This window comes from Ochotona curzoniae, unplaced genomic scaffold (genome assembly GCF_017591425.1).
Source record: "Ochotona curzoniae isolate NIBS_2020 unplaced genomic scaffold, NIBS_Ocur_1.0 contig_1888, whole genome shotgun sequence".
NCBI classification, from domain to species: Eukaryota; Metazoa; Chordata; class Mammalia; order Lagomorpha; family Ochotonidae; genus Ochotona; species Ochotona curzoniae.
The window spans coordinates 57,063-69,573 of NW_024465242.1; the positions used below are offsets into that span (position 1 = coordinate 57,063).

Sequence of the window (12,511 nt, forward strand, 5' to 3'; positions counted from 1 at the left end):
CTCCCTCTGGTTAAAAATAACAGAAGAGTGCATCCTTGGCCTCAATACTATCTCTTCTTATGCTTTCCTTGACTTGTAAACAACAGATGAAAGCATACCAAGATGCTGTGTTAATGTCTTCTCTCTCTCTCTCTCTCTCTCTCTCTCTCTCTGCTTTTTCTAATATAAGGATAATTAGTCTAAGAATTGCTAGCTTTACACAAGGTAAAAAAAAAAAAGCCTTTCTGTGACATCTGCATTTTGGGGAGTATAAAATTCTCTGTATTCTCAAATAAAGTGCATCATCCTGAAAGTGTGGATGATGGGCTCAGTGTAGAATAATAAAATTATTTATCTATTAAGCTTCTTGTTGTGTTAAATTAATTCAGACACCAGACATGGCAGAAAACATGAGTTACAGAGAGACTACTCAGAGAAAGACAGACACCATCCTTGGAGTGACCAGGACTAAGGAAAACAGCTGGGGTAACCTCGTATGCAGAGACTGAGGCTAAAGCAAATGAGACTGAGGAATGACCAGCATAACATCCTAAACAGACACACATACACCCCAAACCAAAGCAAAACCAAAACACTGGCATCATCCTAGAACAAAGAGGAAAGTATCAGTATAGCTAGGAGTAACAAAACCTACCCATAAATTTGAAAACAACAGACATAACATGAAAATAAAATCTGCTTGACTTGAAGTGAAACATGATGATCTACAAAGCCTCAGGAAAGGAGAATAGAAAAGGAGCAAGCAACATAAATCAGGAAACCAATGTTTCCCACTCCCCAAATGAGAAAATACAATACCAATCTTAGAGTTATAGAATAGTGACATTGAGGATATCATTCAGACAAGGAACATTCAGTAGCACATTATTTAAGTCTATGGTGCTATAAATTTTTTAAAACTTTATTCCCATTGTTGATTTTGTTTTATGGCTTTTTTATAAGGGGGTGCATAGCAACTGTATAATAGAAAATATCATATCCAGATGTGAGGACATAATGCATCATGCAACACTACTACCAAACCAAAATTGACTCTCAATGAAATTCTTAGATATGTCTTGACAATAAAAGGCTTGACCCTCTGTTACTGCCTGTACCCACAGTGCCAGGATACACTTAAATAGCAGAATGGTAGACTTATAACTATGTGAAGGACCGTGCTATTATAATAATATTGAAGAAATTAGTTAGAGGATGGAGTTGTGGAGGTGATAAGGGAAATCCCAGAAAGTAAAGAGTTGTAACATAAAAATGAAAATGCAACAGAAGAGGGAAAATGAAACTATAATAGGAACACTGAAAGATTGGGAATACTCCTGGAAGCTGAATAGTGTAAGGACAAAGACCCTCAAACAGATTTGCCCCATAATGATACTCTCCAAGACATAAGATCTCCCAACTGAACATACAGAAAGCATACTGAACCATGCACATTAAAAGGATCAGATAACATAGAGTGGAATATAAATAAGATTCATTGCTGTCTTTTCAGAATGAACTCTTCAAGCAAGAAGAGAATGGAGTGACATTTTCCATATTGTAAAACAGAAAAGCTGCCAACGCAGAAAAATATATCTATCAACACTCTCATTTGTATTTGAAAAATAAATTAATATTTCAACAGCAAAAAGAAGTTAGAACGATACACAAAGACTAACCCAACCCTAGAAACACTACTCCAAAATTTGCTGAGGACAGTAAGAAAGGAATTTAAGCACACTCAATGAGGCAAATGGGAAGATCTTCCCATTAAAGCCCACAAAAGAAACCACAAAGAGAACTGAAGTCAAAAGTGACAGGACCAAATTTCATCCTATAAATATTACTCTGGACAGAAATGGCTTGAAATCAACAATTGAATGACATAGAATAACAGAATGGATCAAAAACCAGGACCCATCTATCTGTTGAAAACAAGAGTCACATCTAACCAACAAAAATGAACAGAAGCTGTAAGTGAAAGGATGGAAAAGCACATTTTGCACCACTGAAAAAGAAAAACAAGCCAGTACAGACAGTCTAAGATCAGATGATATGCACTTCACCAGGTAAAGCATTAAAACAGGTGCAATGGAACATTGCATAATGATAAAGGGGTCCATCTACCAAGAAGAAATAACAATAATAAATGTACAAACATAAAATATTAGGGCACCTAGCTACATGATACAAGTATTAATGCACATAAATGGACAAACAATTATAATAACAAAGTGACCCTACATGCTTAGATTTTTATGTGACTGGCCACAGTTAAGGAAACATCTTATGGGGATGATGTAGTGATGCTCTGAAAAGTTTGAAAGAAAAGCACATGCAAATTCCTTAGGCAGAGACTAGCATGCATTGTTGCACAGTAATTGTTTACCTTACTGACCATTTTTCTAAATCATTTGGCACAAATTCTGCCTTCTTAATATGTACCAGATACTCTTGTTGATATTGGGAACAAAGTATTAAAGCAACAGACACAAATCAATCCTTTCTATTGCTGGCTGAGTAATTTTTTTTTCCTGTAATTCCATCTCCAACTTCAGTCCATCCCAGTGTCACCCTGCAGTTTGATTAATAATATATATATTTAGTTAAATCAGCTGGGATGATTTGATTCTCAACTGTGAGATTTCACAATTTGGGGTGTATTTGGAATTCCAGTGCTAGTGTTAAAATTTTTCTGCTACAAATTTCTTGCAAGGATTCTGTGAAATGCCAAAACAGAGAGGATTGCTTCAGGAAGCCTGAAAAGGGCATATTTTTGTCTCTTTAGCTTTGGAAATAATAAAAAAGAATGTAAAGTTGATTATCAGAGGTTACTAGGTGGAATAGGAATAGGATAAAGAAAGGGAAGAACACAACATTTATTGAAGAACACAACATTTCAGTAAGACTAAAAGCCTACATTTTACTGAATCATGAACTTAACTCTAATCACTTTTAATATTTTCTCTGTACTTCAAAACTGCTGATAGAATGCATTTTATAGAAGGAGGTAAGATTTTTGGTAATGGTGAGAATCTTGTTGGAATGCTATTATCCTTTACTCAAAATGCCTGTATTACATAGAGTCTTGTGTAAGATTCTGACTTCTGAATCTGTCTAATATAATCCCTGGAATGTAACAGCCTAGGGATCTAGTAGCTATGTCGTTGCCACACAGGCAAAACATGGATTATGTTCATGGATCACAGCCCATCGAGACTCAGACCCAGCCATCTCAGACTTCTGCAGAGGAGACAGTGGATGGAAGCACTGTATTTTTCCCTGAATGTCTCTGCTTCTCAAATGCAAATACATATGTATGTATATATACGTGCTACAATACATACATTTTAATGAAATGTACTTGAGGGAAAAGTATACATTGGATAATGAGTGATATGCTAATCAACTGCTTTGAATCATTGTATACTAAATATATGAATTAAAGCACATCTTATAAAAATATTTATTACTAAAAATGAATTTGTAAAGTGCTAAATAATAACACTAAGTAATTTAGAGAATCTTAAATATCAAGGGAAAACTTTAAAATATATATTATACTGTTCTTGAAAATCCACACCTGGAAGGTGATATAATTAAACAGGTAAAACATGAAAATTGTCATTTAGCAAATATATTAGTTGTGTCACTTATAATAGGGAAAATCTTGCTGCATTCAAATTAAGGTTTTCTCCCTGTTCCACATGATATCGTCCTGAAGTTTCCTGTGCTCATGGACAAGTGCACCAGGACTAGTGAGAACAAGTGTAAATGATGGATGGTAAGTAGCTCTGCAATGTGAGCCTGGCAGAGCAGACCTAACATGTCAGCTTCCACAGCAGTCACTACCTCAGACTAACATCATTCATATTTTACAGGAACAGTTGGACCTTAACAGCTCATATGGGTAGTTGTTCCATATTTAATTAAAGAGCATACATGAAAGGTCCACCAGCATGGAACCAAGAGTCTATTTTTTGTGCAGGTTGGGGACATGCTTGTTAAGAATAAAAATATCACCATTTAAAAGTCAGGTGGTGTTGGATTCATAAAGAGGACCAAGGAATAAAGCAGTTGTAATTGTGTTATAGATTCAACTTTAAGCAAGACATAACAAACAGGCAGCTCATTTGTATGGCTAGAAGAGTCTAGTTCCTGTACTTCACCATGTGTGGAATGTAAAGGATTGTGAGTGAAACATGTACAGAAGACTGATGGAGAGATGGCAGAACACAGGTGACTGGATGTGACATAGTTAATAAGTTTTCTTGACCTTGGCACACTGTCTTGCTAATTTGGAGTGGGTCTTTCTCTCCCCCAGGAAAAATTTACTCTGGAGTAGGATAAAGTAGAGGAAATACATTCTGTATTCTACTATGAGTGCAGATGCCCGGGTCCAGGGAATTGTCCCTGGTAAACAAATCTCACTTCTGAGTAGGATGGGGCGAGAGCAGTTTCCTGATTTCACGTGCTGTGTTGTTTCACTGAGATACTTGCACCAAAGCTGAAACAGAAGGGATGCAACCACACATCTCCTGGAGCAGTGGGGCTAGCTTGAGAAACCCAACTGGGGCTTGTACTTGTCATGAAGTCAAACTTATAGTTTACCTTTGTCTGTAGACAAGGACTGAGAGCAGACAACCTGCCCAGGCAGGCCTGCCTTGAGAAATAAGTCCACCAGAGAGAAGAGTGGAACCCAGCTGCTCTCCTCTGCTGTCATCTAGAAAGCAGTAAAGTTCATTTTTTTCCCTGGAGGGTTCCTGATGAAATAATGCCAAGGACAGATCTGTCATGCATCTACAGGTGAAATGACACTTGTGGGCCTGGAGGGAGATGAGGTGGTGCCATCCCTTCCCTATAACCACATCGTGGGGATACATCTAACAGTGAATTCTCATCAGAGGCTTAGCTGGGCAAATGTCTTTCTCTGTGTCATGTGCAGAAATCACCAAGAGCAGGTGAGTTCAGGGATGAAGCATGGTAATTTTCAGGAAAACATTTAGAAACTTCTCTGTTTATTGTATCAATCTTAAATTCATGAAGTAATCAATTTTTTAACTAATATAAGTACATACATGAATATGATTGGAAAAGTACAGTTGCAGTTTTTTTATGTACTTGAAATGAAATTGCATTCTGTTTTTCTTACAATAATATATATTCAATTTATCTGATATTATTTATTGCAATTTAATTTTACATCTTAGATGGACCAAACCTGAACTAATTCAGTATGCTTTGGTGCTATTTATTTTTTTTTTCCCTAAAGGTTGGAAGTATTTTAAGTTATATCTCAAAATTTGCACCACTGTTTCTCCTCAAGGATAATAAAGCTTGCATACATTTATTTTAACACTAAACGGTTGTGTTTTCAATTGGTAGTCATCAACATGTTTCCATTATAGTGCTTGTTAATAATGTCTTTTATTACCATAAAATATCAATAAACATTATGTTTTATTTATACTACAATGAAAATGTTAGCTTAGTTAAAACATACATACATGAAAGTAAAGCAACAGAAGATAAACACTTGCTTTTTAAAATTGTTTATTTTTAGTGCAAAAGCATATTTATGGAGAGATAGTGAGAGAGACAGAGAGAAAAAATATTGCATTTGGTGCTTCTATTCCCAGCAACAAGGGCTGGAGGTTAGCTGATCTGAATCAAGGAGTTTTTTCTTGGTCTCCTTGTGGGTGTAGCCTACCAAGGCTTTTGGTCATGTTCTGCTGCTTTCCCAAGCCATAAGCATGGGACTGTATGGGAAGTGAAGCATCTGGGACAGAAACTGGCACCAATATGAGATGTTGGTACTTGCAGATAGAGGATGAGAACATTGAGTGATGACACTTATCCCTCAAATACTTTCTTATAACACATTTTGAGGTAGTATTTAGTTTTTTAAAATTAACAAACGTATAATACTGATAAGAGTGTTGAAGTTTTTAGAGAGGTGAAAGAACTACTTCACAGTACACAGTGACATTAATGTACATAATAGAAAATGGTCACCACATCAGAATTCATGATTTCCTTCACAGGTTGCAAACAATTCACAACTTTCCTGGACTAATGGCCAATTCTAGTCACAACAAAGTTATAGTGCTCTAGAATATTTAAAATGGAAAGGTGCAGGAAGCAAACATAGCATTGCAAATAAAAGCAGGCATCTTAAAAGAATTATGCGTTTTTAGCTGCACAGGTATAACATTGACTGATTTTTAAAATATTACATAATATTAGGATTTAAAATTCTCATTTTACAATTCTTGCATTCCTGCTTTAAGGAGGACCTTAATTTAGGTAACCTCATGCTATGGTGTCTGATGAAACAACAGAGAGCACAGAACTCGTTATTCATTTTTTCTAAGTTTATCAAATGACAGTATCTCTAGGGCTGCCACATCCTTGTTGGAGTGGTGCACAGTTGCACATGTTATTCAGCAGGTAAAAGGCAGTTTTAGTCTCTCCTGGTGCTTAGTTCATTCTAATGCTTCGAAAATGCACTTTTAGGCAGGATTATTGGGAAAAGTTTTGAGTTTCCCAAGAAACACAGTGTATGGTTTCTTATTATCCTAGTGTAGTTTGTGTCTTCCCTCCAGTGTTTTTTTTTTTCCTTTGATACTTATTTTAAAGATCTTGGGAATTAAATTTTCAGATTGTGAAACTGTACCATCAAAAGAATAGGTGACACATTGAAGTTAACCAATTCTGTTGTGAGCTTACCCTATCTATTGCTCTGGCGTTTGTCCATGTCATTGAACAAATACTTACGTGGAGCTAGTTGTGGTGCAAGTATGTTTATGTGATGATTCTGCCAGTTGATTCAATTCCATCAATAAACACTATCAACCTAGTGACATATATCTCTCCATTTGAAATTCCTATTCCATTATAGTGCTGTGAATATTATGTGCCTTAAGAATTATGTAAACTCATGAAGATATTGGGATGCAAAAATCACTCTAGATTCATTCATAAATACCAATACAATTTACCATTCATAATTAAACAAATCTTTAATAATTGATACTGTAAAAAATAAAGGAAAAGATACTTTATATTATTTTGGGAGGCATCATTGTGGTTAAGCTGTCCCTGGAACACTGGCTTGTTACATCATTATGTAAATTCAAGCTCTGGTTACTGAATGTTCCTGATTCAACGTCCTGTTGCTAATGCACTTGGGAAGCAATATCTGAGGGGTAAAGTACTTGGACCTCATGTACACATAACAGAAAGAAATGGAGTCTCACAGCCATAATTTTGGCCATTTACAGTCATCAACTAGATAGGCATTTGGGGGAGTTAACTATTAGATGGAAGATTCATTCTCTCTCTCTCTCATTTCCTTTTGAACAAATCATTTAAAAATATATTTCCATACAAGTTACTCCTCAATTTTTCCACAAGGGTGTGCAGATGGGCTCTCACGGTCATTTCAGTTTTTCTCTCTTATGTACATATTGGTGTAACCCCAGACATTTCATCCTTCATCTTTACTTCCCTGCCCATTTCATTCTGATATTTGTTTCACCAGGAGCTATGACTATGTAAACACTTTGGAGTTTAATATGAAAGCCAGAATAAAGAGTGTGAACATTTTCCACACTTCTTTGCTCAGGGTCTTCACTGTCAGTCCCAGAAACACCAGGCTGGCACGTCTTGCAGTGAGACCTGAGTTGCACATTTATAGTTTGGAAGTGTTCATTTTGTTGTAGGAAACATGCAATTTCTTCTATATCATGGTTATACAATAGGTTACCATGCCCAAATTTTGTTAATCTCATTTCTCTCAGGCAAGTAGTATTTAATACAAATTCAGCTATTCTTTGATGATGCCAATGCCAGATAACTTGTAAAAATGTAGCACGCAAAATTTACTTTGAAGTTCAAATAAATATGTGTTATTTTCACAAATACATGTATTATACATGTAGACTACTATTACTTGTTAGATTATGGGAATTAAGACAACTTTCAAGAGAAATCATGTAAACATTTTACTTCACCTGTCAATGTTCGTTCACATTAGCCACACCTTCCTCAGTCAATTTGGATAATACGGAAAATCTGAGTGCACATAGAAGTTTTATGATCTTTAAGATCAAATCTGTTTCAGGACATAGTAGACTAATTCAGACTAATTCAGAGCGACACACTTTAGGGAATATCACCCAAATAATTCTGTAGTAGAAGAAGCAAATACTGAAATTCTTACCCTATATTCTTTACTTTTTATTTTCTTTATTTATATATTATTTTTTATTAATTCTTACCCTGTACACTTTTCTTTATTTAGTAATTCATTTACTAATTATTTTACTCTAATGCGTGGCTCATGATACATGAATTAGGGTAGTACAAGCCTATACATATGTAAGTAAAAATGATTGCACAGATATACTCCATGCTTCAATATATTATTGAAACTGAATTGAGATTTTCCTTCAAATATGTAAAGAGTGAATCATTTAGTCAATTCCATCCTGAATCCATGTTATGTTGAGGGTGCACATATGTGTTTTTGGAAGAATCAGTTACCAGTGCTGGCACACCAACATTTTTGCTTTGATAGATTCAATCTTTGAACAAAGTTTGCCAATCATTTAATCAACTATGCAATGTGTACTTTGTTAATTCATGCATGCCTTGTGGTTGTAGAAGAATTATTTTTTTTCATTCATTCATTTTTCCTGAATATGAATTATTAAAGATTCATATACGTATGCATTGTATGTTTTCAGAGATTGCTTGGAAGTGTTTTGAAGTAAAAAATGAAAAAAATAGATTGTTTTGTTACTGAATTTTTTGATATCCATGAATTGAGGAATCTTGAAAGGATTCAAAATTAACATAATGACAAAATATTTGTTATGGAGAAAGAAATGCAGAATTTTTAAATCTAGGAATTTCTATTAAACATTCAGGGCTCATTATACATAAATAGTCTAAATAAATATGACCGTATGTGATAGTTTTCATGACAAAAGTGAAGATCACTTATGATAAGATGTAGGTCTTTTATTTTTTAGGTATCGGAAATACTTTCAGTATGCTGAGATGAATAAAGTCATCACTAATGTCGTTTAAAAATGGATATTTTTTTTTCAAGCTGGCATTGGAATGCTAGCCAATGCCTTCCTCTTTATCTTCCACATCTTCACAATCCACCAGGTTCATAGGCCTAGGCCCATTGATATAGTCACCTGTCACTTGGCTTCTGTCCACATTGTAATGCTACTTACTGCACTACTCATTTTATCTGAAGGCATGTTCAAATTGCTAAATTTTCCAAATGAATTGAAATGTAAGCTTTTGTTCTATGTGAATAAAGTGACTCGGAATCTCTCCATCTCCAATACCTGCCTTTTGAGCATCACTCAGGTCATCACCATCAGTCCCAGCTCCTTCTGCCTGTCAAGATTTAAACAGAAACTCACAAATTATATTGTCATTGCTTTCTTCTGTGTTTGGTCCCTCAATCTGTCTTCCAATAGCCACGTGATCATCTACACTGTAGCTCATTCCAACAGGACCAATCTACTCAACGTCAATAAATACTGCTCACTTTCCATGACGAACTCCATCATCATGGCGCTATTTCTCTCACTTTCTTTGTTCCAGAACATCATCTTTGTAGGAATCATGCTGCTCTCCAGCATGTACATGATAATTTTCTTATGTAGCCATCACAAGAAGTCTGAGTACCTTCACAGCATGAGAATTTCCCCAAGAATTTCCCCAGCAAAACGGGCCACCTGCACTGTCTTAGTGTTGGTGAGTTTCTTTGTGATTATGTACTGTGTGGATATCATCATCTCATCCTTCTCAACTGTACTGCAGAAATATGACCCAATTGTCTTGGATATTCAGAGGTTTGTGGGAAACATCTATGCAGTTGTGAGTCCACTGGTGCTTATCAGTTCTGATAAAAGAATAATTAATATTCTGCAAAAGTTGATGGAAATAATAGTTTTGCCAAGCTGATGAAAAAACCTGAAATGTGAATACTTTCATCTGCTAAATAAAATAATCCAGAATTTTAAATCTTATATAAATATACAGAATTTACTGTTATTTTCAACTTGCATATGCAGTATGGACTCCCAACATCTGCATGCCTCTCATAATTCAAAGTTCTTCCTGTATTGAAATTTATGTCCTTTATGCTTTCCTAACTTAATGAATGAGAATGTTCTTTCATTCTGCTCGTATTAATTTCCCTTCAATACCTAATTCCTAAGGCTTTGTAATTGAGAAAATAATGTAAATCTTAAATCTGTATTAGTAACTGCAAGAGATTTGCTCACCAGATGTAAATCAATAAGTTTTTTTCAGCCATTATTTAAGGTATACAATAAAAAATGTTTTCATACCAACAAATAAATTGTTGAGTAAATGAAGCAGTGAAGGCAAAAGAAACATGCCTGGTTCATTCCAGGTAGTAATTATACTCCAATCGCTGTAGTGTCTTGGGTTTGTTCTCCTGTGCTGCTGCCATTGCTAGCCCTGCTCTCATGAGTTCAGCTCTTTAGGTGGTAGCTGGGATGTTGTACATCCAGTAAACTCTGAGACCCATCACCAATATCCAGACTCCAGGCCCATTGATGAAGGTTGGAGTGCTGTGAACATAAGAGCCCAGAGTCTGTATCTCTGTTATCTCCCTCCAGTGAAGACTGAGTTAGTGTACTCACTACACTCTCCTAAGACTCTGACATCCATTAGCATCCACTGAGGATCTGTGTTCCTGCAAAACTCTGAGCTTTACCTACAAACAAAGATCCTCCCTATGGCAATGATTAAGAGTTGATACTCCACCTAGCCATGCTCTGGGTAATCCATTGATTCCATAGCTACCAGAGATCTCCATGGCTTACACTGACAAGAGCAAACTATGATGTGGGAATAATATAGCATCCAATTGAAACTGAAGCCAAATTGAAAAATGAAGGCACATCAGTTTGAAAAAAAAAAAAAAAACCCTTTACCTAAAAGTGCAGGTCACACTTTTACATTGCAGTGATGACTTATTTGCCAGATATCAATGCAGAAGAACGCAAGTATGAAGTGGATGAAAACCTAGGGAAACAATGCCTGATAAGAGTTAGAAATTTACCGAGGCATCTGAGGTCTTGAAAAGCAAGCAAATATTAATTTAAAAAAATCATCAAATGAATTTAAAGATACCTTTGAGGTCTTAAACAACTGGTCAGACCAAGCAGAAAAAAGAATATGTGAGTTTAAGTATGAAATATTTCATTCACACAAATGAAAGGTAAAGGCAGCTTCAGGATTTTGGGAACACCATCCAATGAAGAAACTGTCAATTATTTTGAATCCCTCCAGAGAAAGATATAAGTTAAGGGTGTGGAAGCAAAAAAACCTTTGAAATTAAATAGCTGCAAAATTCCACAATCTGGATAATAACATTCAAATCAATAGGAGGCCCATGCATCCTCTAATAAATAACCAGAAGAAAACCTCAAATCCATGTATCATACTTTAGCTCGAGGAAAACACAGAGAAAACTAAAATTCGCAGAAAAATACACCAAATCACTATTAAAGATGCCTATTAGAATAGTAGTGCATTTTTCAGCAGACATTATACAAGGCAGTGTTAATGGAGGTATACTGCTAATTCTTAAAAAGAAAAAGCTGGGCCAGGCACGGTGGCACAGTGGTTAAGTCCTCGCCTTGCACGCCCGGGATCCCATATGGGCACCTGTTCTGTCCCGGCAGCCCCGCTTCCCTTCCAGCTCCCTGCCTGTGGCCCGGGAAAGCAGTCTAGTACAGCCCAAAGCTTTGGGATCCTGCACCCGCGTGGGAGACCCGGAAGAGTCTCCTGGCTTCAGATCGGCATAGCATCAGCCGTTGCGCTCACTTGGGGAGTGAATCATTGGACAGAAGATCTTCCTCTCTGTCTCTCCTCTCTGTATATCCGCCTTTCCAATAAAAAAAATAATAAAAATAAATCTTTAAAAAAAATAAAAATAAATTAAAAAAAAAAGAAAAAGCCAACAACCACACTTTAAAATTTGAAGCCACCCTCGTAAAAATTAAGGAAAAAATGGGTAATTTTCAATCTAATTATCAAATTGTATCCAGAATTTATACAGAGCTCAAGAAACTCAACAAGCAACAAAGCAAACAATCCAGTTGAGAAAGAGGTAAAGGACCAGAGTGGGCAAGTTTCAAAAGAGGAAATGCAAATTGCCAAAAAAGGCAGTAAGATCTGATTGTTAATTTTAGGCTATATTTTTATGTCATTAGTAGGTGGTCTGGTCTTTGAACACCTTCAGTATAGAATCTTATCATTAGAGTCCAACTAGCCTGTGAAAATAGATCCAGGAATAGGAGTGGGACCATTAGTGAAACAGTGGACACTTCTCGTTTGGGTTGCCATTTCAACTGGTGATCATAAGAACCAGGACTGAGGAAGGCTTGGATAGAGAGAGAGTGGCACCCACTTTCATGTGTGTGGCCTGGGTAGTGGAGCTAGTTGGGTTAAATTAGGCTTCAATGCC

General features: G+C 36.1%; 1 protein-coding gene across 1 annotated transcript; it reads left to right on the forward strand.

The window, feature by feature from the left end:
- The first annotated feature begins 9,045 nt into the window (after window positions 1-9,045).
- LOC121149109 (putative vomeronasal receptor-like protein 4) lies at window positions 9,046-9,972 on the forward strand. The gene is given in 1 exon segment (XM_040969559.1): window positions 9,046-9,972. A coding segment is annotated over 1 exon segment (927 nt).
- Window positions 9,973-12,511: the final 2,539 nt, after the last annotated feature.